This window comes from Ipomoea triloba, chromosome 3 (genome assembly GCF_003576645.1).
Source record: "Ipomoea triloba cultivar NCNSP0323 chromosome 3, ASM357664v1".
Classification (NCBI taxonomy): domain Eukaryota; kingdom Viridiplantae; phylum Streptophyta; class Magnoliopsida; order Solanales; family Convolvulaceae; genus Ipomoea; species Ipomoea triloba.
The window spans coordinates 1076203-1104168 of NC_044918.1; the positions used below are offsets into that span (position 1 = coordinate 1076203).

Consider the following 27966-nt stretch of genomic DNA (forward strand, 5'->3'; position numbering starts at 1 on the left):
AAAAAAAAAAAAAAAAAACTACTCCTATTGAGGTTACTCTTAGGTATATTTAAAAGCTTATGAGTAATTTCTCTTGTGTCTTTAAATTTGTGTAAGCGTTCAGCGAACCACGCAGCCTATTTGATAGCTAAGTAGTCCAATTTTCAGCCTGAGTGCTTAAATTTGTATTTGAACCCTGCTCCTATCATTTGTAATATTCTCTGTTCGACTTTGAATTAATAGTATTTGACTCGTTCTTGAAAAAAGAAAAATTCTTTAGACATTCTTGCTTTGGGACCTGATGCACCTGCAAAAACTTCATAGGGGAAAATTGACTATTCACCCAAAGCTTTTATGGCAAAAAAGAAGCCATTGAAGCAATGTGTTAGTGGATCCAACACAGCACATGACCAAGTGGGCGATTAGACAAATTTCTTTTGTATTTTGGACAATAAAAAAAACATTAAAAATAGGGAATATATACAAACCGACCTATTCAACGCTATAACATTTACCCACCGGACAATGGGACATCAGCACGAGAAAAAGCATTGTTATGACTTATCAAGTACACAAAAATAAAGTGATTTACTCCGAAATGAATGATTGAGTGAATAAAACATAATTTTTTATATTAAAAGTTATGATTGCGTGAATAAAATATAATTTTTTATATTAAAAATTATGAGTTTGATTGTTGTGAAATTTTTTCGATCAAGTTAGTAATGTATAATAATGTGATTTATTTCTCCTATCTGGTTGCTCTCAAGTTATGATGGTGAGTTTTCATGTCACTCAAAATAATAATAATAATAAAATAATAATAGTAAAATAATTGTCCATGCAACTTGCTTACCATATCCTTAATACTATACTGCAATTTGCAAAAGTTATGATGTCAATTCCCGACAATATAGGTTTAGATTATGCGAATGACAATGACAGCAAATATAAACTAGCTAGTGCCCAAGTCAAATGCAAAGATTTTCTTTGTTGATTCATGATTTTAAGAATATTACATTAGATAAACAACAAACCTTATTTTTGCACATTAATGTATAAATACTTGAAGTTTATAGGCCAATTGAGATATATCTAGCATTTTACACAAAACATGAAGCAAGAGCAATAAGAGAGACTCTTAAGTTTGGGATTCAAACTTATATCATACATTTATTTTATGGTGTAAATATTAAATTGTCTTGAGCTTTTAGTCTTTTATTTATTGTCACTGTTGCAAAAATTAGCTTATGCATTAGGCACTCTTAAGCCGAGGTAAATTGCTCCCTAGGCAACTGCTTATGTGACCTAGAATATTGAAGGTAAATTATTTTCTCAAATATCAACAAACTAAATTTTTGTGGTTAATATAAAAATATTATTAGTCTACGGATATAATACACCATTAATTTCTAAAATAAGGATGAATTAATGGATATTGTAAAGTAAATACATTTATATTTATTTAAACATAAAGACACGTAGGAATGACTTGACATGGGAGGGTACAAGTGGTCCATAAAGAATCTGCAAAAATACGCAAAGACAAAAGTAATCGAGAAAGATATGAGGGTGGGCCCCGTTGGAGCTCCAACTTGCAGTTTGCTATCCTGAGACGCCCGACACGTGGAGAATGGTGAGTTATGACAGTACGCGTGTCAGTGTACAGTTGCACATCGACAGCTCTACCGAGTTGCAACTTGCTGACACTACGTGGCCAATTTAGCGATGTTGGTATAAAGATAAAAATTGCATTAAAATACATTAGAATTCTATAACGGAGTACATATAATGAATTTGTACATTTTAATTTGTAAAACTATATAATATTGATGGAATAATTACAAATAGACCCGAAGTGAAATAACACGAAGCAAACAAAGTCTGAAACACCGGAAGAAGTCTGGAACCAAGTCCCACCAACCCGGGCATGGCCAAGCTCCATGCTTGGCCATGAGGTGTGTTGGAAAAATATGTTGCTGACATCTGTAATACAAAAGACATACAAAATAATACAGTAAAACAAGGGAACAAAACCGGATCATCTGGTATCTTCAGGCGTGTAATCACTTTCCTATAAGCTTTAAATCTCCCTTAGAAAAGCAACAGGGTTCCAGATTTAATCTTATGGGATACAAGAAGATAATGAAACTCTTAAGTTGCTTCAATTAAGAATTTCCTGGAGAATTGTAGGACTGTGAAATATCAAGGTTTCATGCAAATCAATTGCATGTATATTTCTATACGATATTCTCTGTATTCTGTATCTGTCCCCTTTTTCAGATAACACTCCTAGAATTTATAGAGATAAACTCTAACTGTTAGGAGCAGTTACTTGGAAGTTTATAGCAGTTACAAAACCAACTTCCAAGATATATATGAAAATATAACTGATTTTGGGATAAGTTTACGTAGTAATCTGAACTCATGCATGTGATATAATTCAAACAATTATATCCACTCATTTAATATTTCAAATGCATGAGCACATGCACATTAAGAAATAATAAATCCATAGCCACATGCATAATAACCGGACAGAACTCCCTCATTCGAGACATCATTCGAGAGGTAAGACTTTACGCAAACATTGCAACATTGCATGAAAAGTAATTCAATTACTTACCCACATATCTTAGTAATTTAGTATCAAGTGCATGCTTGCATGCAAAACATGAGACAACATATATGGATACTTACATGCAAAGTAATTAAACATTACCAAAGCAGATTCATACCTTCGAGAAATAAAGAATGCCTTCGAGAGATAAAGCCTACTCACATCTAAGTTCGAGACATTGCTACTATGCAGCCCACGCAGGATTCATGTCATGCGAGACCCTTGCAGTACAAAGTATGTGCACCCAAGCATATTATATTTATATATTAACATCTTATAATGCACGAACCATGCAAACAAGATACATAATATATACACACCCATGTACTGTATTTCCTGTGAGACATAAACTTAGTTCCATGCAAGTGATTTTGCTTTGTCAAATATCACTTAGAGAGGTGCATGCCTAATAAAGCCTTCGAGAGATACACCATCCTATTCGAGACATAAATCTTGCCATGAGATTTGATCTCTCGAACCTCTCGAATGAGGTGTACCCATGCATAGTATATAGAATATACACGTGCACTGATCCTTAGTTTCCAAGATGCAAAACACAAACCATTTCCCATGATTTAAGACTTTGCTTCTCAAAGTATAATCAAAGGGGCATCACGTACGAGACGTGGCTCCTTCGAAAGATCAAAAGCAAGGCTTTCACGAAGCATACGTCCGAGAGATAAAACCATCTCTCGTGGACCTCTCGAACACCTCTCGAGACCTCTCAAATATCCCAAAAACATCTCTACCAAACTCAATAATATTTACTACTCCACAACTCCAAATATTATTTGAACTTTCATGGTAGACCTCTGAACCATTAATCTCTATTACTGTACAAATATCCAACAAGGTGGACCACCTCGCCCAAGGACCGTCGTCTCGGCCAAGATCGGCCTTCTCAGCCGAGGTTGGCCATCTTGGTCATGAGGTCGATCGTATGGTGGGCCGAGGTCGACACTCGATCGAGCCCCGTGCTCAGCCGTGTTGCGGTTCAATTGAAAAACTCATATTCTTATTAAATAAATGTTTCATTTCTCTTCCTTATTTTTCCCCTAATTATCAATAATCATTCTCATTCCACCCTACTACCAAACATGCAAAATACTTTCACCAAAATCCATTACCCTTACCAAGCATTTGATACTCATATTAATTTCGATTCCCATGTTCGAATCAAACACACCCTTAGTGTAATTTAACTTTAAAGGATTCATATTCATTGGCTCTCCGAGAAAATTAATATTATTCCAAATTAATAAAATGTTAGCAATAATACTCTGTATAATTATCATTTTGGGACCCATGCGTCCTTCTCCAGAGTGTATGCTAGTCCTAATCCACCGTTTGGTGACGGCGAGTCATTTTCTAACGAATATTGATGGAATTGGTTTTTGACAACTATGTTACACCTAGAGTAAGGTTTAACGACATTCGGCCACCAAACACGCCTTAAAAGTAATATCTTTCAAATGTCGCAACTGAGGACTTAACAATAACAAACCTCATCAAAACAACTAAATCCCCTGTGATTCTAAATTGCAAAATAAATCACTGACATTGATAATTTAATGATTTTGGGCAGTCATTCAGCAAATCAACATTATCACTTTGATAAATAAAAATAAATAACAAAGAGGAAAAATAAATCACTGATGAATTACTATAATTTATTCTTAACAATCTTATCAAGGTGGAGTGTAAGAGTCATTATGAAGAGGAATTTTGAGTTTGTGGGCATAAATGAAAGACAAATTTTACCATGGACTATGATCCACACATAAGTGTGGACCATGATCCAAAACGATGCCATGCCTTTTAATAAAAAAAATGTCACCCGTTACGTCCAATTAATGATGCTTTCATGACATATACATTTTTATTTTATTTACACTGTAGTTTTATTACAGTACAATTAAAGTATCATTTTAATTCAACTTCAGTTTCATTTTACAATATACACTCAATATGTTAGACATGTTATTAAATTTTATTTTATACACACTATAATTTAATTGTAACACCACTAAATATGTGAGACATGTTATTCAATTTCGTTTTATACACACTGTAATTTCATTACAACTCCACTAAAGTAACATTCTAATTCAACTACAGTTTCACTTGACAATATACATTCCATACGTGAGAGCTATTACTCAGTTTCATTTTATTTTGAACGCATCATAAATACGATAAATACGAGATTAGTTAAGTGGAATGACTGCCGCTTATTTTCATTAAAATTAACGGCAACGTTTTGGATCAGTGTCAATAACGATGGTAAATGAAATGAAATGTGTTGCAAGTTGCAAATAGCCTTTGCAATGCATGTAGAAAACATTTGAGGATCCCAATAAAATTTGTAAAGCCCATGGGCTAAAATGGAAGAGAGGGGTATTTGGGCCTAGGAAGAAAATTTTGTGTATCCAAATAGAAACCTTCGGTAATTTCAACTGCCATAGATCTCGTCAATCACCACCGTCACCGTCACCGTCGTCGTCGTCGCCATGGCATCGAACGGAAAATCACTATTCCAGAGCCTAAAGCGCTACATCAAGGCCCCATGGAACTACACCGGCCCTCAAACGAGCCCGGAGTACTTGTCCGCCGTCCCAAAGGCGACGGAGTATCGTGTTTTCTGCCCCGCCACCGTTCCGGCTAAGGCCATCGTGCCTACATCTAATCCCGAAACCGTCTACGACATCAAATACTTCTCTCGAGATCAGCGCCGCAACCGCCCTCCTATCAAACGCACCGTCCTGAAGAAGGCCGATATCCAGAAGATGATGGCGGAGCAAACATTTGATGTCAACGATTTCCCCAAACCTTACTTGACTGCTAAGGTTCAGGAGGACGAGAACGCCATAGGCGGAGGCTATCAATAATGAGGTATTCAATTTTTCGATTTTTACTTATCTGGAGCTTCATTTTAGCTGTGTTCTCTTGTCATTTTCGGAATTAGGTTTTTGCGGTTGAAAATTATGGTTTGGAATTCGATTCTAAATTTGCGATTTGATTGTTCATGTTTGAATGGATGTAAGGATTGATTGTATTCGTAATTCGCTTCACTGTCTATAAAGAGGAGTGGCTGTTATTAGATTGTTGTTGATTTAGTATTGCAAACGAATCTTGATTATCACCTTTTCTGATTTGTTCAAGGACGAATTCTGAATATGTATTGCCAGTATTGGCAGCACTAAATCTAAGGAGAGACAACTTTCCATCTCCCACTTGTGATTGCTAGTGCAAACCTTTAGTTCATATTTTCGGTCCTTCCGTTCTACATATGCACAATTCAAATATGCACCATCTTGCCACGGAAGCACACCTTTGATCCTAGTCTGAGTGTTGTATGTGTCATATTGATTTAGAGCATAACAATCTGCTATTCACAATTAGCAGTAATAGTCCTAAAGGATGTATAGCACTATAGCATTAGAATGAAGAGTCTCCAATAAGGAGTGGTGTCAGCTTCCATATACTGGGCCACAAGAGTCAGGTGTGGGATATGAAGAGAATAGGTAGTGAAAGAGAATTGATAAGTTGGTGCCAAGGTTTTGTTCTTCAGTCTGCCATCACACTTTTGAGCCACCTTATATGCTTGATGAATGGAAAGATTTTCCTTTTACTTGCAATGAGGTGGCCTGAACCATCCCATTTAGGTCTTCAGATCTTCAGCTTCTGAATCCATTATCTTGCTTTTGCAAAGGTCTTACACTGTTGTACAAAACCAACCTTTTACCATAACCATAAAACATAGATTCTAAAGTAGTGTGATAAAAAAAATGTTGCTGCATGTGTGAAGGCTGGATTTTCTAACTTAATCAATATTGTCTTCAGTTATATAGTACGTACCTTTAGCCATTAACCTACCATATCCCTACAGGAATTTCAATGGGTCAAGATGCTAATTAAATTGTAGATGTTGTGCTGTGCTTTCTTTCTTCCCCCTCAAAAGCCCAAAGTTTCATGGCTACCTCTCCTTCCTTTCAAAGAAATACTCAAATACCCCATTTTAAGATGGTGAAATATCTCTGCCTTGGTAATAAATGGAGCACCTAGTATATGTCTATTATCTTTGGGGGTTGAATCACTTGCTGCTGTTTGATTTCTTTCACAATAGGAGACACCCATTTAACATTTGTTTCATTTCCTTTTCTTTGTTTCTTTTAATATAATCTCAGTTAATCACTTGATCCCCTGTTGAACCCTTGGCTTCAGTCTGAATTATGATATGTCCTCTTTCTTTTAATTTCTTTGGTTTGGCCCGTAACCGGTGAGTTCTTTTTCTGCAGATTCATCCTTTGGTATTGACCACTTTTCAATTCAGTCTTTTCCCACAAAAACTTTTCAATTCAGTCTTTTCCCACAAAAATACTCACCTAAAAATAAATATAAACAGTGCCCATAAATTCAAATTTCAAAACTTTAAACTTAAGATCAAAAGGGCGTATACATATCAGTTCACAGTTTATGGTTGTATCACTTGTATGTAGTCAAATGAAAGTAAGATTAATAAACCATCATTTGATACTAATTTTTACATGATTGGAGTTGTGATAATTTCTTTGCTTCTTTCCCAAGCATAGAAACCAGTTAACATGTTTTTTTTTTGGTTGAAAGTAGTGTAGCATTGATTACATGAACAAAAATCCCTTTCAAGTTACCATTCCCATAAATATTAAGACAAGGCTCATCTGGTAGAGGAGAAAGAGAGCATACTTGTAGTTATCTCTTTGACATTGTAATGGATGTTATTGTGTAACTTGGAGATTTAAACAGTTGTTTTTATGCAATGACACATTATAATCTAAAAGTGGCACATGCTGTTGAACATGGCGTCGTGACCTGATTATGCCAGCCTCAAATGTTTTCTCTTCCCCTGCACGTACCCTCTTCCTCTTTTTTTTTTCTAAGTCACGTTTGAGTAGTGTGGTGATCTGGTAGATTCCACAAATATCTATCTCAAGTTTTATTCAACTTCTTTTTATTTGGGTTAGCAGTCCATAGTATGGAGCGGTGGAGCCTATATCTACGTTTTATATTTCATTTTGTTAATTTCTTATACTTTTGAAGCTGTTACACTCTTTCATTCCCTTTTATTTGCATAATCAACATGAAAATAACCACTGGTTTATGTGATGTAACTGGTTTCTTTGCTTGCCAGGCTTGTGTTCTGAAGACTGAAGGCAAAAATTCTTGTTGCTGCTAATAAAGTGGAGGTGTCAGCCAATTTCTCTGCAGTTTATGCCATTGTATCCTGGCCTGCCTCTTGTTTCTGTTCAACTGTTCTTTCTCATATAATCATGTTCAAAACATTTGTAATTGGAACCCATTGGTTATAATGGGATGGTAAATGAAGTGTTTCCCTTAGAAAGTTTTTGAACTACACAATACCTGCAATAGTACAATAGTAATATAATGAGTTTGCATGCATCTCCTCTCACCCAATTTAAAGGGTTTGACCAATATATATTTGTTTTTCTTTCCCATGGTGAAGTCTTATATGGCTAACAATATAGAAAATTCTGAAGTGTTATATTATATCAGGTATAAGCAGATATGAAAAAGACAAAGATTGTTTAAGAATCCTCCTGAGGTTATTCTAAGAATGTTAAGAGAAGATGATATGGGTTTTGTTTGCTGTGCCTCCTCTTCTTACACCAAATAATCATTAAAAAAAAACATTATTATTGTCGGCGCCTAATTTTAGGTTAGGAGGTCAAGTCCTGTTTTGGATAATTGTAAGCATGTGGAGTTTTTATCCTTATGTATGGATAATGTTTAGTCATTTTCATTGAAAATGGTGTTGGTACATACTACTCAATACTCAATAGTATTATTTAGTAATCATGTGATTTTGACCGCCTTTTTATAGGTTTCATACTACAAAGAACAAATATTATAATCAATGATTGAATCCATAATGTTTAGGATTACACGCAATCTTATACTACCTCCTTCCCAAAATGGTTGTCTGATTCGTTTAACGAGGCTTGACTGAAGTTATTTTTAATCCAATTTTTAATAATATTAAGTTAATTTATCATTAATATATAAAATTTATATCCAATTTTTAATAATATTAAGTTTAGCACTAATATATAAAATTTATATATTTAGAAACTACATTAAAAGTACTATTAAACACAATAAATTAAATTTAAAAATAATAAAAATTACTAAAGAAAATCAGTAATGAAGGAATAGTTAGTTTGACCAAATAGTAAATAGGACAAATGGGACAGAGGAAGTATTTACTCCTAAATATCATGTAAATAGGACAGGTAAAATGGGACAGAGGGAGTATTTACTCCTAAATATCATACTTTATTAACTGTCTTCCCAAGAAAACGAAGAAAATCAAAAGGGGTGAGACTCATAATTTCAATGCAGTTTACTTCTGCGGTGTAGTTTACTAGTTTACATACTATTACACATACATTAGTAGAACTTACTGATGTACATCCTCAGATATTGATTACAGGTAAAAAAAAAAAAAAAAACACACACACACATGTTTCACTTTTTATGCTACTTAATTGTGATGACGCACCCAATAATTAAGGTGCATGTGTAGAAAAGGAATCCAACAAAAAAGTTGTCTTTCTCTTGAACAATAATAAATCCCATATATATCATCTGTCAGTAGGTTGCTTTGGTGCTGCAGTAGTTATATTATTTTGTTCAGTTAGTCTGTGCAAAGGGGAAGCAATAATATAGAAACCCTAATGATGGCGATAGTAATTAATTAAACCAGCTAGGCCGGGCACAGCAGCAGCAGTCAATAATGCAAACACAGAAAAGAATTGAATGTGAAGTTCACACATCCTTCAATTCACTGCCAGTCTTGCCTTGAAAACCCAACACATATGTCTAATTCTGCGTTATGTTTTAGAGGTTCTTTTCTGCAGTTCTCAGTGCTTTCCCTTTGAAACTCTCTCTTTTACCCTTAGGCAAAGCTTGGGGGTGAAAAAGGAGGTTGAGATAAAAGATAGGACTGCGGTAAATACAGCTGACTCAGATGGTTAGTTTGGTAAATTCTGTTTCTGTACATGTAAACAAATAACTTGATAATAGTTGACACATAATATGATGATAACTACACCTATCGTAATGATAAACGGCTCGTCTCGCCGTGACCTTCTCCTGAATTCTAAAAAAAACTTCTATTGCTCCATCCCCGCAGGGGCAGAGAACCCGTCGCTGTCTCGGCTGTGCTACCGGAGCTCTGGGGAAGTCAGAATAGGAGAACACTCATTTGGGGGTGGGCTTACTACAGTTATCCGCTCCGCACTTGGCTACCCAGCGTTTATCGTGGACACGATAACTGGTACACTAGAGGTGCGTCCTTCCCGGTCCTTACAAAAACTATCAACTGCAGATATAGAATATGAATGTTATTTTTGGACCAGGCCAAGGATTACAATCCAAAGTAATCCCTAGTCCATGGTATAATTTGGCCCGTTTGATCAAATCAAACTAAGCATAAACAATATAATTAAGCCCTAATGGAATTTTGGTTGTGTGATAGCTAGAGTTGGAGTAATTAAGACATATATTGACAATTGAAGGGGAATTGAAGCATGCGTTTGAATTGGATAGAAAGTAGACGGAAAAGGACAGGAAGGGCAGGCAGGCCGCCGTTTTGGTGGATGAAAAAAACAGCACGGCAAGTTGCCGGCCAAGCCAAGAACTGGCCCCCTCTACGGAGAAAGTCGGTTTGCTATTACTTCATGACAATATATATCGGTGTCAAGAAGATAGATAAAATGGACATGTTTTGCTCATGCAGCCGCATTCCTTTGTGTTATGCACCACATACCTTACTGCACTCTCGTCCTAACTTGGTGCACATTTTCAACCCTTGGATACTCTAGTCTACAACACACTTAATGCATCACCAACAGATATATATATATATATATATATATATATATATAGTGAGCATGTGTACCATTATGCAGTGTTGATCTTGTGATTTATAATAATTTTGACTTGATAAATATACATTACTGCACAACTGCATTGGATGCACCATTGTACCACTCCTCAGTCCTCATATCTTGACCGTCCAATCTCACGTCCATGCAATGGTTTTCATGAATCAAACCCAAGCAATGGTTCACATTCTCTTGTAAAAAGTAATGATTGATCGCAAGCAACCCCCTTCATAGTTAATCAATGGTTGAAAGTTGTAGGAAGAAAAAAAATCATTTTTATAATTATTACAAACTTTTAAATATGTAATATTTTTAAAATGAACCACACTTTTTTCCTCTATTTTTCAACGATCTCAATAATTGATCTACTGGATGAACCAGATACATACATACATAGTTTAATTTGTTCTCACATAATCGTAACCCATGTATGTATACACACACATAAGGGATGGATGGAAGTCTTGAAGGCTAAATTTAGTATGTCTTGCTGTTTAGTGTGGATTTGAAACATAAGGCTGACTATTATGAAAATATAAGAAAATATAGTTGCATTTTTGTTATTGACTATATGTTTTAGTATAATGACAAGTACTTAATCTTAACAATAAGTTCAAGGTGGATTCAAAACGTAGTACTATTTGTCAATGCAAGTATAAAAAAATTATAAATGTAGTACTATCCACTTCGCAGCAAGTGTAAGAAAAATATAGTTAATTATCTTCATTGTTAACTATAACTTTTTGAAATAATATTGGTATGTAAATACTTATCTTGAAACCAACAGTACCTACTACAACTAAGCACAAGTATATGGTTGGTACTATGTACAATTTGGCATCGGAGCCGATTGACACCATTGAAATATAATTCTAAGTTTTCTTTATTTTAAAATTCTTCAGTGCCATTCCATCTTACCAAAAATAGGAAGGGTGTAATATTATATGAAGAATAGAGTTCAATTGCGTGTTAACTAGACTAGTCTCATTGTATAGGATACGAATACTAACAGAATATGAAATAAAAATAAAAGACGTGATACTATTAAATTAAATTAGGTCAGGGTTAAGAGCTCGAACACGAGACTTTAAACCAATCACACATCATAACTTATAGGGTATATTCTGACCTAGAAAATCAGACGGCCAGCATGTTGTATTGCCGTTTCTAATTTTGTTCCTTGGGATCTTCGTCTTGTTCCTTTTTTTGTTTAGTTTTCCTTTCATGGCACTGGTTTATACTTATGGTTTCCAAACAAAACGTTGGTGCGTACCTCAATAATCCATTCTTCCTTTTTTTTTTTTTTTTCTTTCTTTCTCGTGGTCTCTCTTGTCTTGTCTGTCTGTGTTAGCAGCCGGGTAAATTTTATTTACCTTTGCTTTTACTCTGTTGAATATATAAAGAGTTGGTTGAATGTTGCACGCGTTAATCAGAGTATATAATATATGTATAAAGTGTACGTGCATTTAATAAAGAGTTGGTTGAATGTTGTACGTTTTGATCTGAGTATATAATATATGTATAAAGCGTGCATTTCAATTATCAACTCAACTTTTTTAGTTAAGACGGATCAAATCATTCGATTTGGTATCAAAACTGATCTCATGCAAGAGATCATGAGTTTAGTATTACAACAAAATTATTTATTTATATATGTTTCCTCTTTTCTCTCTCTCTATCTTTTTTTTTTTTTCCTTACTAGCTATGAGTACAATATTAGATTATTAATGTATATCTTGTAAGTCCAACTCGTTGTGTCATTACTAAAGGTTTTTCTTATGAAATAAACCCTAATTCTGAAAAGAATATATCTGTATTATAAAATCTTGGCGCAAAAAGTAAATTACAATATAATATATGTCTCAACTGTCTAAATTATATTGTTAGATGATTAGGGTTATCAGTTGCAATAGTTTATGTGTCATTATATTTATGTATATGTCTTTTTGACTCCCAATTCCTAGGATGTAACACAAACCCTAGATAGGTGGTCGTATAGCCTTTTGGATAAGATTAAGATCCTATAAGGCTATTCAAGAACCAACCCCACCATAGAAGCCGAAAGAACTCATAACCATCATCTTATCATTACAAATTCCTCCAGTTTCAAAGTTCAATACAACATCTAATCATTGTTCAGCAAAGTCAAAAGTTTAATGTTTATTTCCAATTTAGATCCTTTTCACAATACTAGATAGACACTCCAACACGGCTACATACCATTTTTCTTCCAAAAAAAAAAAAAACTTTAGCTATATATATAAGGATGAAAATTGTTCTCAGGAAAAAAATAAAAATCAATCACAACCGTGTATTTGATAAGATTAATGATTTTAGAACAAAAATGTAAAAAATCATGGTGACATTTTAAAAATATTGCATATGCAGTATACTTAGGGTCCATCCTATAATGTTTATGTTTTAGTTTTCTTGCTTGCTTTAGTGTTTCACTTTTTAATTTGGTAAATGGTCTCATTTTTTAATATTTGATATTTAATATTTACGGTTTAGGTACTCCAAAAAAAAATATTTACGGTTTAGTTTTATGCACATAAAAGGCAAAATTTTTTTGCCCCCACCCCAACACCCTCACTCTACATGATAATGAATGCATAAATTACAGTAACTCAACAACCCATTATGTGGAAGGACATAGTGTTCAAAAGGAGCTAGCCCACCATATTTTTGGTGTATAACTCCAATACTGCAGCTGTCAGAACTCAATTAATCTTGCCACAATCTATATATCACCTAGAAATCAACTGAACTGTTCATGCGAACTACATTTTATTAGTTTTTTGATTTAGGGTTTAGCAATATATACTCCTGAAAACATGTTCTCATGTGAGTGTGCCCTATATGTATATGTGTTTGTATGTATATGTGTGTATAGATATTGAATTGGTGAAAAGAGAGTGGGCCGGGTGTGAGGAAATCCCTCTGATCTGCAGGAAAAATGGAAGTGGTCCTCCCTTGCTAGACTCTACATGCATACATCTATCAGTACTCAGTGTTAAAGAGGAAGAAGAAGAGTTTGGTCCCTCATCTATACTGAGGCAACCCTTCCCTCTCCTTTAATTTGCTGTCCCTTTCACATACCCATCTTTCACGTAAACATGACATTACTCTTTGAGTAAACACCACATCTTCATCATTAGACTTATCTCACTGAAATTTCCCTTTTGTCTCCACCTTCTTGCATCTTTCTCTATTCCATTCCCCTAATCACTTTAATTAAACCTAGCTTGTTTACAACTATATGTTGTTGAAGCAAAAGGGGTAATCACTAAATGTTTAGGGTGTATGTAGTCTTGTAGGTTATGCATGTAATTAATATATGAGTGGATTGTTGTTACTATTTGGGTTGTGTAGTGATTGGATTGAGATATTGGAGAATTGTTACAAGGTAGAATATATAGTTTGGTCATGTGATAGTTGGTGTGATATTGAATACTAACTTGTTATACTACCCTTAGCTTGTATCGAGAAAATAACAGTTTTAGTTTGATCCCTCAATTGTTATCTGTTGTATAATTTAGCTCTTTCTTGCCACTTGTTACAATATTTTGGCGTTGTGAAACAAATGTAAAAAGAGAAAATTACACTTTTAGTGTGATCCCTCAAGTGTTATTATATTATTTGTAGTATATAGTTTAGCTCTTTTTTGCTATTACTTGTTACAGTACTCTCGTGTTGTGAAACATATATAAAAAGAGAAAATTATACTTTTAGTCGGATCGTTTATAGAAATTCAGACCCTCAATTGTTCTAAACGTTGTCAATTAGTTCTCTTGATAATGTTAAACTTGCCGTCATTTTAGGGTTTTCTTGATTTGTTTGTTTTTTTTTTTTAAATGAATTTCACACCGCTCCATAACTTAACCTATATATCTCATTAATTTTCAAGCTAAGGACCGAGATATCAATTTGACAATGTTTAGAAAAATTGAGAAATACAATTGAATTCCTAAAAGTTGACAATGAGAAATTAATTTAAATTGCACAACAAGTTACAATTAAAAGATTAAAATTAAAGTGTGATTTTTACCATACAAAAATATGTTGGTTAACCTTTCAAAAAAAATAAAATATGTTGGTTAAGTTTATTATGGAGTATTATTATTTACTGCAACGAGGGAAACCCTCCGCTACTACCTGAGGATATATATATGCATGCGTAATAACACGTAAATCATATATGAAAGGTAATCGTATTAAGAGGATTTGTAAGTTCGCTTTTTAGTACGAGAATTATGTTCTACTCACCTTATTGTTTTGGTGGTTGATTAAGTTTATTATTGAAGACTTAATTAATGGGTTGTAAACCCTGAAAGAATAATTAAGCATATACAAAACTTCACATCTAAACTAAGCAAAGTAAGATGAATGAGTCCATAATAGATAGGCATGCATCTGTCAACCCCATGTGATTTGAATTCTACCAGCACGCTTTTTGCAGTTGTCGATAAAGCATTTAGGACAACTTTTGTAGATGTGCAGAATGGTCCCCCTTTGCTCACATTAATCACCTTAATTTGCCCGAACCCAAATTAAAACACAATAATTAATACAGTGCAAAACCACCTTAATCACAAGCTAATTACATTACTCCACAGTACTCCACTAGGCATGACATGATCGATTAGGACTTGATGAGAATTTGGTGATAAGATTTGACTGGTACATTTATCTTTCAAATGCAGACCTTTACGTGGCACCCCATGCTCCATTACTTTCTCCCTAAGAATTTTCGTCCTGAAAAAAAGATTTAAGTATTTCAGAATTATGTTCGTATCAAGAAAAGATTACGTATTATATTCCAGAATTTAGTTCATGTCGTATTATCTTGTAACAGGATGGGTGTAATATATAATAACGTATAGACACTGTAGAATTTCTCGACGTATTTGGCATCTTCACTCACCCAGAAATCAAATCACAGAGAATTCCCTCATTTGATATACTATCCAAACTGCTTCTTTGAGACCTAGCTAGCTAGGGCTTTTGAGTAGTTTAAGGAAAGCACTTCAATTCAACTTGGAGTACTGCTTCAGCTTTCTGCAGGAACACCCATTTTCAGACGTACAGAATGCCAGTTCTCAGTTTCTGATGTGAGTCTTTAATTAGATCTCATGCATGAACATATGATATGATCCCCATGGCTACAAGTCTATGATTCGATGTCTTACTTTAATTTGATATGTACTATGTTTATTAGCAGTAAAAATTAAATGATCATGTTTTTCATCAAACCCTAATCTGATTTCATAGCTTTTTGCTTGCTGATGTGGTGGATAGATCGGTTTAGGGTTCTTGATTAGGGCTTTTAATCATTTCGATTTGAATATGTTAATGTTCTTGTTTTTGGTGATTCTATTGTATTCCTAGTTCAGATCCCTAGGAGTTCTCTAAGAATTTGATACTGAGCTCAAGAACTAACTAACTGATCCTAGATATGATGATTACAAGAGAAGTGGATTTCTGTAATGCTGGGACAAGACAGGAGGGGGATAATTCGAGTGATGTGAAAGTGAATCTTCATGGGAAGACGGTGACGGTTGCGGGATTCTCGGCGTCTAGGCCGACAACGTCGTCGTCGACGTCGACGACGTCGTGGACGAGGTTGAAGGATCCGAGGATTGTGCGTGTTTCGCGGGCGTTTGGGGGGAAAGATCGGCACAGCAAAGTGTGCACGGTGCGAGGGCTGAGGGACCGGCGCGTGCGGCTTTCAGTGCCGACGGCGATTCAATTGTACGATCTGCAGGACCGGCTGGGATTGAATCAGCCGAGTAAAGTGGTGGATTGGTTACTCGACGCGGCGAAGGGTGATATTGATCAGCTTCCTCCTCTCCAGATTCCTCCCAGAATCTTTGATCCTTTTTTGGCGGCGCCGCCGTCTACGGCGGTTTCCGCCGTTTCCACGCCGCCGCCGTTTACTTCTTTCTTAAGATGGGACCCATCTCCTCCTCCTCCTCCGACAAAACCGGAATTGGACCATTTCCACACCTTCAACAACGCCGTTTTATCCTCCCCTTCTTTGCCGCCGTCCGCCGCCGTCTCCTCCCAGGTTCTTGTCTGTCCGCCGCCGGGATTACAGCCATATTCCTTTCTCCACCACCCCGCCACCTCCCCGCAGGAGCTTGACCTGAAACAAATCATCAATTTCCAGATGCTGATGAGCTCCACCTCACAGCCGCCTTTCTCAACCTCACTCCAGCCGCAGCCGCCGCCGCTCGTCATCAAACCGATGCATTTTCTCCATTCCCACCACGCCGGAGCCCCGCCGGACAAGAACGAAGATCCATGAATTCCTTTACTTAACGGTGACAATTCAATTCGATCAGATCAATTCAAGTAATTTTCTTTAATCCTGGTATGTTATCAACAGCGTTATACAGATCATATATATCCTGTTCTTAATCCTATATGATCCGTTCCAAATCACATTTCCATTATTATTCCTTTCAAGTATATTATAACTATCCAATTATTCCATTCCAGTTGAATTTAAAGCTGCGATTTCATCATAATTCTTGTTTATATGATGATCATGAGCTGTTTTCATGTGTAAACTCTTCGCAATATATATAAATAAGTTACTATATATATTGCTACTATAATATATATATCATGTTTGTTTGGCCATGAATCATTGAATTGTGCTATTAAAAAAGAGTTTCAGAATCAGGCTAAAATAGGAAAGAGATATGTACAGGAGAATTAGGGTTTGAATCAATTGAAGTTTTAGTCTTTTACCTATGTATGCAAGGAAAGGGACAAGATGCAGAGCTCTCGTACGTACTATATATGTGTGTGTATGTATATGTATGTATGTATACATGGTACACACAATACATATATTGATATACCAAACATTCAAACACCTTGCTTTTAGGGTTTTGTCTTGTCAATTTCACTTTCTTTTGCCCTAGCTATGATCATTTTAAATTTCTTGCTGTTATTCTTGCTTTTTCCATCCATCTTTTTCCATTTTGTTGGCAATATAGTATAACTATGTGTAAGTTGTATGTTTTTCTGTGTGTGTATATATATAAGCATGAATATATTTACAATTATACTTTCTAAAAAAAAGAAAAAGACTACATTTACTTCAATTATATTTAGTTTTTCTTGCACTATCCTTGATATGTGTTCAGCTGTACAAGTAAACATGTTTTTGGTACAAGCATCTAGGGCATGTAACTGTTGAGGCACATTTAGGACATGTAAGCCAATTGAGGCACATATACCATAATTTAATTTATTTTCATCATTCGGGGCCTTTTATTTCTTGTCATTTGGATGTGTTTCCTCATGTAATTCCATAATTTATTTTCTATTCCATTCCTATTACTTCCATTTTCATTCATTGAACCAAAAGCCACATAAATGTTTGTGTGATATCTAATGAATTGAAAGACTTTAGTACATATTATATTATGTATTTAATGAAACTGTACTGTTAGGATGGTTTAGGAACTTCAATATTTTTAATTTAGAGTGTGTTTAGAAATTCGAAAAATGATTTCCAATGATTTTTGGAATTCATTTTTCGGGTTCCCGTGTTTGGGAGAGGTGAAAGTTTTAAATCAACGGAAAACTATATTATTCCCGGTCAAAGGAAAAATAACTTGGTTTTTCTGAAAAATGACTTTCTATTCTTTTGGAGAAGTCATTTTCCCGATCCAAATGTTTCTTCTTCATGGCTTCTACGGAGAATGCTTCCCTGGCTTTCTATCGTCATCCTCCGCTTTCTACCTTGACTGGTTTACGACGAAAACTAGTACTATTTTTAAAAATATTTTGTTTGTTATTTGAAAAAAAAATAGTTGGGCAAAACATGACTGTTGTTAAATTTTTTTTAGTTAACAACAATTAAAATTTTATTATACAATTCTGCTTATTTTTAAAAAAAAAAATTAACCAAACATACAAAGACAGTTTTCTGGAATGCAACTAAACACAAGAAATGAAAATATTTTATGGAAAATAAGAAAAGTTATTTTCCTGATTTCCCAACACACCCTTAGTGAAGTCACAAGGAGAAAATTAACTTGTTATATATTAAGTACTCCTTATCATTTAATATAATGATTTCCATATTTCACATTAACAGTGTATGTAAAATGTTATGAATTTATAGGATGCAATGTGATAATAATTAACTCAGTATTAGATGGAAGCCAAAAGTGTTGGTGGGGTTGTTAAAAATCATGAATTATATATTGAACTCAGTGATTTTCTATTACAAAAAGTATTTTTTATGCATTTAACATTTTGGTCACTCATTTCGGGACTTCCTCTATTTTATATTTTAAATCATACAATAAACAAAAAACGTTAATAATTGTATATTCAATATTATTATTATTATTATTATTATTATTATTATTATTATTATTATTATTATTATCATACCAATATACATGAGTTCAAAAATTTTGTAGTCCAATAGTATATACATAAAACACTATAAACAAAATTTTGAATTCAATTTCTTTCTCTATCTTTAAATGTATGAAATAAGAAAATAAATTAATTAAAAGCAAACAAATATATCTAAGCGTCACAATACCAAGATTTTAGAGCATGATTTCAAATAAAACAAATCCCAATAAGTCCCATCTTGTGCATTGCCACCTAATATTGCACTTGTTCTCGATCAAGATGCGTCTGTAATTGATACTTGAAGATGCGGAATCAAGTTGTCCATAACTGGTTAGCTCAGCTCAAATTGAGAAGGCTAAAGCACAAATAGAAAGTCGAATTTAATTGGGATCTTGTGACTATTAAGCTAATTGTTCGACCGATTCAATTGAGTGTGTTCAAGAATGAAACTTATGATTTGTCACTTATAAACAATAAAAATTATAAGTAAAATAAATATAAAATGTCGTGTGAGAGTCAAACTCATAATTTCTCATTTACAAAATAAACATATATGTGTGTGTACACACACACTAAATTGACATATTGGAGCTATTTTAATTTGTTTATCGGATGGAGGGATCAATCATTAAATCATCTCCTCGAGACTAACACATTATATTCCTCAAACAATAGATACAGAGAACATCATTAAGAAAAATCTATTGTTGAATGTGTTTCTCAATAATAGATTTGCAATTGAATAGAGGAATCATCTCCTCGAAACTAACACATTCCTCGAATAATAGATACAGAGAACATTATCAAGAAAAATCTATTATTATTATTATTATTATTTTTTGAAAGAAGAAAAATCTATTGTTAGTTGAATACTTGAATGTTCTTTGTCGGAAGTTTCTCAATTGATTGAATTTTCCAAGCATATATGTTGAATGCTCCTACCCCTAACAGCGAGAAAATTAAATGCTCTTTATAACTCATTAAATACTAGTTATGTAATTGAAAAAAACACGAATTTTACACCTACCAAAAAAAGGCAAATTATTATATGAATCCGGACCTACTTTGCAAAGTGGACCCTCATATTAAGTGTTATCAATTTGAATTGTGAGCAGTTAGTAAGTAAATTGTAAACATTCAGTACGTAAATTGTGATGTGTCCATAGTTATACTATTGAAAAAAAAAAAAAAATACGTTGTGCAAAATCAAAATTTCCAGGCCCATTTTGTATGGATTATATTTTATTCGTAAAATGGGCCTTAAATCTGAAAGCCTATGCTATGCTATAGCTTATTGGGCCGACCTTCTCTAGGCTTTGACTTTTTTGCGTGTCAATCATGGCCCAATCATGGAAATGACCATCCTGACCTCAACAACGCCTAGCTTGTCCGTCTATAAGTAGACACCATACAAAATCACCATCCGCTCCTTCTCGATCTCGTCTCCTTCTTTCTCACTCTCTCCGCCTCTCCATTTTCTGCTATTCTGAACCCTTCACTCTTCGTTGAGCTAGGTTTTACTGTGTTCAGGAGCCATTATTCAGCTCCTTTGGCTAGTGTTTTGTAGCGGACAGAAGGGATCAGTAGCGGGAAACCCTAATAGCTGTAGAAATTTCCTGGTAAGTCGTCGAATTTCGCAGATTTCTCTATTCCGTGATTTGATTTTGTTGAGCTCATTTCAAAGTGCGAACGGTGTTGAGGTTTTGCGCTATTCTTCGGAGCTCATTTTGTCGGATTTTCGTGGTGAAATGTGCGGTTTCGCGGGTGAATAAATGGTCGGTTTTGGGAGATTTAGTTCGGGCGGAGTGATATGTAAGTGTTGAATATGAGCGATGGAGGTGGGGAGAGTGTAAGAGAGTGTGAAAGCAGCTGTGGGGGATCGAAGAAGAAGAAGGTGACGGTGAAGGACGAATTTGCCCAGGCCATTGCTAGAATTGCTGTTGCTCAGATATGCGAGGGTGTAGGGTTTCAGAACTTTCACCAGTCCGCGATGGATACTCTTTCGGATGTTGCTGTCAGATACATTCGAGATGTGGGGAAAATTGCCAATTCGTGTGCAAATTTAGCAGGGAGGAGCCAGTGCAATGTGTTTGATGTGATTGAAGGATTAGAAGATTTGGGTTCCATCCAGGGGTTTTGTGGTGCTTCTGATGTTAGCCACTGTCTTTTGGGTTCTGGAGCAATCAAAGACATTATTAGATATGTGGATGAGGCTGAAGAAATCCCATTTCCCTACTCCATTCCCAATTTTCCAGTAGTGAAGAATTGGAAACTAAATCCTACTTATCTGCAAACTGGAGAAAACCCACCTGAACATGTACCTGCTTGGTTGCCTGCATTTCCAGATCCCAAGAGTTATGCAGGTTTAAATTTGGTGGAAAAGAAAGAAGCAGATAGCAGGATTGTTAAGGCCGAGGAAGTTGAAGATCAGAGAATGGCTGGCAAACCTCTACTGAATTTGCAGCAACAGTTGGCTGTTAATGGGCGTGAAGCTGCAGTAGCTGTTGATCCTGTAGATGCTGCTGAGGAAAAAAGAACAGTTCAATGTAACCCATTTCTTGCCCCACCTCTGCAATTTGGGGAGAAGGAGGTCTCCCAAGTTGTCCTTCCAGCTAGACTTTCTGATGACACCTTCATGCAACATTCAGATCATGCCATTACAAGAAACCATGATTCTATGTTGGATGCATTTACTCCAGCAATTGAAGCAGTTCAGAGTAGGTCAAGTAATCATGATGATGGTGGGAAAAAGGTTCTCATGGAAAGGAGAACTGCAGTGCGATTCCGGTTAGAAAGTCACAGAAAGACATTAGGTAGAGCAGCAAGCCTATGGGATGAGGCTGATGAGGAACTAGAGTCTTGGGTCGTCAATGATAATGAGAAAGTTAACGGGAAAAGACCAGCTGAGCAAATTCTCAATAGTTCCATGAATAACTCACAGGAGCAGGCTCACTTGTAAATTAGGCATGTTTCGTTAGTCCTAGGATACTCATTTAGCAAACCGAGGCAGATGCTGCTTCCATGCTAATCAAAGTAGAGGCTAGAGTTGTCCTTATATGGGGTTTTACAGACTGCTAGAGGGGTATTTTCCCACTTAACAATCCATTGAGGTATGTTATTGTTAGGCATGTCTTGAACCTTTGTACTTGATAACTTTTCATAATGACAGTTGCTTTCTATTTTTTCTATACTCTGCATGCTCATGTCTTTTACTCTTTTAAGATATATTGTGGAATTCTGAACCACCTTGATTGTGCTATACAATTTTGAACTTCACAATGAAATATAGTGTTTATAAAATGAGTTTCAGGACATGATGAAATATAGTGTTCATAATGAAATCAATATATTATGCTTAATAGAAAATACTTCACACTGCATCAATTTTCATATTAAAATTAGCCAATTACGCAATCTAAGATTGCTAAGAACAAATTCAAACTGAAGTGCAACCATATATTGGAACTTGGAAGTAGATTCATTTTCTTAGTATCCCGGAATAGATATTTAGGAATAAGGACTTCCACTCACATCCCTGGCCCAAAAGAGGAGAGAACATGTGACAGGTAGATCAATAGAGGAGTCATTCTAAACTACAGCCGCTAGATAAATGCCGGTGCTCTACTGCTCTGATCTCAACCATGTAGTCTTCTGTTTAATTGCATGCTTAGAGCTGTCCTTGTTGACTTTATGCACAAATGATACACATCAGACAACATAAATAAGCCATGTGGATCCCATGACAGTTCAGATGTGAAGAAACATTAATTTCATTTTGAGAGCAAAAGTGTAGTTGTTGGTCTGCTGCTATCATCATTTCATAAAGGATACTTGGATAATTATGCTCATTTGTTTTTCTGAAACTCTGAATCTGGATGGACATAATTTTTGGGCATCTCCAGATTAAAATGTGGGCAAAAAACATGGGGCAATGCTATGATTTACATGCAGGTTGTCTGTAGGTTAAAATTGTGATGACAACTTGTGGGAATTGAAATGCATAGCTAACTTTGAGACAGAAGTTGTCTCTTTTATAAATGCTTGAATATCATACATTTAGTGTTTGCTCATACACAAGTTAGAAAAGAAAAAGGATGCGTAGGATGCTACAATAGAAAGCTCAGAAGATGAAACCACTAGTTTGTAAATAGTTGCATGGAATGTCTTCTTGGTCTATCTTGGAGCCACACAACCTCTTTACTTATTACCTCTGTAATCAGGTCCTTAAATATTAGGCGCTCAATGTCCAATGCCAATGCTGGAAGCTCACCACGATGTTCTACCCAATCTTCTAATTCATGCTTTAAATCTCCCTTTATGATTTTAACCAATTCATCATCCTCAGTGCCTAGGAAGCTGTCTGATTCAGGCCTAAGATGGTCCACCTCTGCATATAGCTCTTTCAAAAGCTGCTGTCCACTGAAATTTCTCTCCTGCATTAAAGAGCCTTCTAAAGCTAGCTTGTGTGCAAGAATCTCATTCACTGTATCAAATACAACTTTCCTGTGAATTTTCTCTTCAAATTTTATCTTGGCAATGTTTTCTTGTGGTCCTTCGCATGTTAGCCAAGTGCTTTCCTCAGTTTGTTCCAGTACATGGAACAGCTTGGGGTTAATCAGATGGCCTGATGGATGAAGCTGAGCAGTTGTCGAGACACAATCTAGATCTTTGAGGAGGCCTGATGCCAGCAATATTTTAGTGATATACCGATGGTCAGAATTATCACCTTGGCAGAAAGGAGCTATTTCATTCATGGCACCTTCACGGGGAGTAGAATTTAGTAGCCTGAGCTTATGAAGCAGGTGATCAACGTTTTCTAAACTCTTATGATTGAATCCAGAGCTAAGATTGTGTCTGGTGCTGAACGGTAAGTGGTCCAAATCCTCTGTGTGCCATTCTTCTTCATTAGCATCTGAAATGTCATGATCTGATAAGGTAAGAAAGGGCACTAGTTATAAATGCTTTCATTGAATTTCAGCAAACGAAACTTCTCTAAATGTTTGGGTATTATCTACTCCCAAAAGCATAAGTTGGGCCAAACACTGAAAAGAGAAAAAGGCTTTTAAAGCACTTAAGAGGCAAAAACTCTTTCTCAAGAAGCTTCACAGTTGTGACTTATATGAAAAGCCTAAACTTCAATAAGCATTTTTTCTTTAAATCCCTGTGATAATATCTGTTTATATTTCCATATCCTTAGAGCATCCTTATCAATGGGAATATTTCACGGTTCTTTAGGGGTTTTTGTAAGTGTGATTAGGAAAGAGAAAATAGGTTGGGATGAAAAAAGAGAAAAAGAAAATGGAAAAACAAATTAAATTCTGACAATTTATAAAAATAAAAAAATCAAAAAATCAAAAGGTGGTATAAAGTCAGAGTTGCCGCCACATTTAAGCCTCCATTACTGACAGTTACTGACATGAACTTTGTATTTGCAGTAGTTTTATTTCATCTCATTTAATCCTCCACATCTGTTCACTTTTACATTGTCCAGATCATATACTGACATAAACTCCATATTATACACTGCTGTAGATGCTCTTAGGTGTTGTGTGACTGAAAATGGTTTTTTTTTTTCAAGTTTTGCAATGACTAACAGACAGGTGTAAGGAGCAATGGTGAAATGATCTAATGGATACACGACAATGGAACTGTACCTCAAGTGTGCTCGACTCTATTTTCTAATCCCCCACCCAAGCATACCCAAAAATAAATAAATAAATAAATAAATAAAATCTCAGTACTTTTTTCTTGGTAATTTGACTGTGGTGTATATTATATGTGCCTTGTTTCATGTTTCTTATGCAAGTGACCTATTCCAATTGCAATTTAGATTGAAAATACATATTTTGTGGTATGTGATTGTTACCTCCAAAAGCTATTGATATCTTCTTCTTCACTGGGGATGGTGAATCTTCTATGTAGAATGTAGCATCAAGCACAGAGACAGGGCTAGGTTGTTCAATTGTAGCCATTGCAAGTTCTGCCATCATTGTGTCTTTTCTCAATCTCATTTCAGAATTCTGGATGGCAGGGAAAAAAAGAAGTAAAATATAATTAATAATACTCCGTAAAATAAAATCATGAAAATTCTAAGTTAATCACTTACTGTCTCTTTATGGACGACTTGCTGTTTTGCTCCCATTTCAATATTATGATATGTGCTTGTGACTTCTGTCTCCATATATGAGGCCAAGCTATTGTTGCTCTCTGATTGCACTGAAGCTGTGTCACCTTGCTCACTAAAGGTTCCTGTGTCACTGCTTATCTCGCTGAGGTGGCTATAACTTTGTCGCTGATTGGCAGATTTCAGTTTTGGTCTCCTATTTGATGATTCTGATTCTTTGGGTTGTTTATTTTCTTTCCTTCTAATCCTGCTTGGTTCAGATTGCTTCTCCATGCCAAGCTTTTTCTTTTGCAGTCTTGGACTTACAGCCCCAGGGCTCCTGTCAAGCACAGGATGCCGACCTCCATTCATGTGTGCAGAGCCTTTCGAAGCTTGCAGTGCATTTGATGTTCTTTGATTGATCTTCTCTATAGAAGGAAGACTCTGAGTGGGGCCTTTGATAATATTTTTCCTAGGTGTCAAGTTCTTTCGATCTTTGTTAACCGAGTCATCTCTGTTGCGTGTAGAGGAACTTGCAACTCTTACTTGAACATTTAGTTTGGCAGATTGCTTGATTGGATTGGAAGATTTGACCCTCTTTGGAGGACAAGATCTTTTTTCCGTCGGAGATGAGTGATGGCATTGCTGCCTTTGCTGCATTGATAGCCTGGGACTGCAACCATAATCTGTAGCATAACTGTTCGATTGAGAATCGGTATCAAAGTCAGCCACCTCTTCTGTTTGGTTCTCTAACCTTGCTCGTGTCTTCTGCATTGCTTCAAGTATTTGTTTGAGTGCTCTGAGATCTTTCCCGGATTTATCGAGCTCAAGTTCAGTAATCCTTTTCTCAACTTCACTATAAACCGATGAGGATATCTGTTGAGGATTTGTGGAGGCTTCTTTACTTCTTAGCAGTGTTTTCTGTGGGGCCCTACTGGAGTCTGATAGCCTCCATGGTGCAAGTTCTAGTGGAAACCTCGAATAAGAGGTTGGTTTGGTAGGTCGAGAATGTGGTGAGACAGAATCCTTTTGTGAATCCTGTGAAGATCTGGTTTCTTGGTTTTGCTTGCTGTGTTGACCCAATCCCTGTGATTTCGGAACAGAATTTTCGACAGAAATGAATCTTTCTTTTAATACCTGATCGTCATTGATGGAAGTAGGCTCGGGAAAACCTTCTAAACCCATTAGCTTTACCACCACGCTTGAAGATCGTCTATGGCTTCCAAATTCTTCGTTTCTGGTGGGTGTGCTGACGGAGTTCTCATCTCCCTCGTGACGATTCTGTACGAGGAAATTTGATCTGGTTTCAGATGCAGAGCTCCTTATGGACCTTACTCTACTGTCTAATGATAGCCTAGGAAGCTCTCCTTGCTTCATTGTCGACTTCAATGTTTCTCGTGATTCAATTCCATCATAAGAGAAACGACAAGGATCCCTTCCCGCATGCTGCAAGGTATGATCTCTATCTTCCTTGAATGAGAATGGAGCTTCTTGAAATCTTGAATGACCTCTCGTTGATACTTTTGCAGATGGCTTCGAAGGCCTGGGAGAATCGATGTGCTTCATTACCCGGACTCTTCCCTCTTCTTTGTCTCGGTACATTGAGTTCTTCACTACATCTCGGAGATCAGGGGACTGCTGCAGAGGCCTAGGCGAATCTATGTGCTTCATTACACGGATTCTGTCCTCTTCTTTAGCCCCCGTTTTGACAGATAACTGCCTACTCGAGTACAATGAAGGTTTATGTTGATTCATGTCCAAGGCCTCGGGGATTCTAGAAAAATTGGTTTGGGTGCAAGATGGTGATTCTTGTGTAGCGGTTTTGTTTCGGTCAAGTGATGAGGGAGTGGATGGGCATGGAGACGAAGACGAAGAAGAAGAAAGGATCTTGTATGACTCATCAGAACCCACCACTCGTTTAGTCCTTTCCTGCACTCATCAACCATGAAAATTACTCTACAAATTAAAGCTTTTGGGACTGCAGGTGGATTTAACTAGTTCAGAATCTCACCAATTCGATTTCTGTTGCGATTCTGGGCTCCCCATTGTGGTTTGCACCTTTACACATTGTGAAAATTTAGAGCTACATTAGTATCTCGCTAAAGATATATATATTTTTTAATACTACTGACTCTATTGCAATACAGTATCTGTTCATAACAATGCTAAAGATATGTTTATGCAGCATGATACTGGATATGGATGTGGGCGTTGCAGACTATGGAAGCTAACGTATAAACTAAGTTCAAATCAGAAAACCGAAGTTTCACAATTTCATGTAAACTACTGGTAACTGGTGACTGGTGAGTGTCTTAGTTTTCGAAAACAATAGCTTTATGATTTCATGGTGGCATTGCATATTTGCACTTCTGGGTTATTAATACAGGAAAAAGGTCTCTAATCTCTATCAATCTAACTATAAATTAAGGATTTTCATTAAACTTCAACAATTTTAACAACAAACAAATCTTTTTTGCAGGGGGGGAAATACCTGTAACTGGTTTTTTGTTGTTATGACAATCTGCTCGTTTGCCAGTGAAGAAATGGTGCCTGTCAAACAGCTGGAATATCACATTTATGCATCCAATCTGCTTGCGAAGATCATGGTGGGCTTCTTTCACCGAAGATGGTATCCCCGACGAAGACATCTCTCTCCTCCCTTCTAACACGCTGACTGGTTAGAACGACAGAATCTCGCAACTCCCATTCGCTTCTCCAGGTATCTTTGCGTATCCTTAAAAACAAAAATCAAGAATGTTATACATATGTTTGAACAGATATCACAAGTTAGTCAGTTTCTCGAATTCTTTATCTGTGCAGGGCAGAAAAACGACGAATACTTACAATGGTGCAGACCAGAACAACGAGAATATAACAGGAAGAAGCTTCCTCGGCAGCCACTGATAACGAAAAACCGAACCTGTAAGCAA

At 35.9% G+C, this 27966-nt stretch overlaps 4 protein-coding genes and 1 long non-coding RNA gene across 7 annotated transcripts; 4 read left to right on the forward strand and 1 right to left on the reverse strand.

Annotated features, from left to right (window-relative positions):
• The first annotated feature begins 5026 nt into the window (after nt 1–5026).
• Nucleotides 5027–5493, forward strand: LOC116012047. The gene has a single exon (XM_031251518.1). It carries the CDS (start codon nt 5110–5112, stop codon nt 5485–5487), a length of 378 nt encoding a protein of 125 aa, XP_031107378.1. The 5' UTR covers nt 5027–5109; the 3' UTR covers nt 5488–5493.
• A 9895-nt stretch (nt 5494–15388) lies between these two features.
• Nucleotides 15389–17190, forward strand: LOC116011950 (transcription factor TCP3). 2 transcript variants are annotated; one of them, XM_031251391.1, is made up of 2 exons: nt 15389–15656; nt 15939–17190. In XM_031251391.1, exon 2 carries the CDS (start codon nt 16001–16003, stop codon nt 16850–16852), a length of 852 nt encoding a protein of 283 aa, XP_031107251.1. In that variant the 5' UTR covers nt 15389–15656; nt 15939–16000; the 3' UTR covers nt 16853–17190. The 2 variants fall into 2 exon arrangements, with proteins under 2 accessions (XP_031107251.1, XP_031107250.1); XM_031251390.1 differs by having other exon boundaries at nt 15390–15656; nt 15999–17190.
• A 3178-nt stretch (nt 17191–20368) lies between these two features.
• LOC116014514 (transcription initiation factor TFIID subunit 8-like) lies at nt 20369–22123 on the forward strand. The gene has a single exon (XM_031254585.1). The coding sequence runs from the start codon at nt 20759–20761 to the stop codon at nt 21890–21892; it is 1134 nt and encodes a 377-aa protein (XP_031110445.1). The 5' UTR covers nt 20369–20758; the 3' UTR covers nt 21893–22123.
• A 798-nt stretch (nt 22124–22921) lies between these two features.
• Nucleotides 22922–27719, reverse strand: LOC116013778 (protein LONGIFOLIA 1-like). Of its 2 annotated transcripts, none has more exons than XM_031253709.1 (5): nt 27528–27719; nt 27048–27094; nt 25040–26965; nt 24800–24953; nt 22922–23845 (listed from the first exon to the last, which is right to left on the reverse strand). In XM_031253709.1, exons 1-5 carry the CDS (start codon nt 27682–27684, stop codon nt 23070–23072), a joined length of 3060 nt encoding a protein of 1019 aa, XP_031109569.1. In that variant the 5' UTR covers nt 27685–27719; the 3' UTR covers nt 22922–23069. The 2 variants fall into 2 exon arrangements, with proteins under 2 accessions (XP_031109569.1, XP_031109567.1); XM_031253707.1 differs by having other exon boundaries at nt 22922–23860.
• On the forward strand, nt 27244–27956 carry LOC116013779. Its single transcript, XR_004097276.1, has 3 exons — nt 27244–27339; nt 27516–27755; nt 27857–27956. It is a non-coding gene; the product is annotated as an uncharacterized LOC116013779 (long non-coding RNA).
• Nucleotides 27957–27966: the final 10 nt, after the last annotated feature.

Excerpts from the sequence above, each read along its gene's own strand:
- LOC116013778 (XM_031253707.1), bottom strand. The coding sequence starts at position 27,684 with ATGTCTTCGTCGGGGATACCATCTTCGGTGAAAGAAGCCCACCATGAT. Across the intron at positions 27,095-27,527 it reads CAACAAAAAACCAGTTACAG|GTGCAAACCACAATGGGGAG; the intron begins GTATTTCCCCCC and ends CAATGTGTAAAG. Across the intron at positions 23,861-24,799 it reads GATATCAATAGCTTTTGGAG|ATCATGACATTTCAGATGCT; the intron begins GTAACAATCACA and ends TTACCTTATCAG.
- LOC116011950 (XM_031251391.1), top strand. The coding sequence starts at position 16,001 with ATGATGATTACAAGAGAAGTGGATTTCTGTAATGCTGGGACAAGACAG.
- LOC116012047 (XM_031251518.1), top strand. The coding sequence starts at position 5,110 with ATGGCATCGAACGGAAAATCACTATTCCAGAGCCTAAAGCGCTACATC.
- LOC116014514 (XM_031254585.1), top strand. The coding sequence starts at position 20,759 with ATGAGCGATGGAGGTGGGGAGAGTGTAAGAGAGTGTGAAAGCAGCTGT.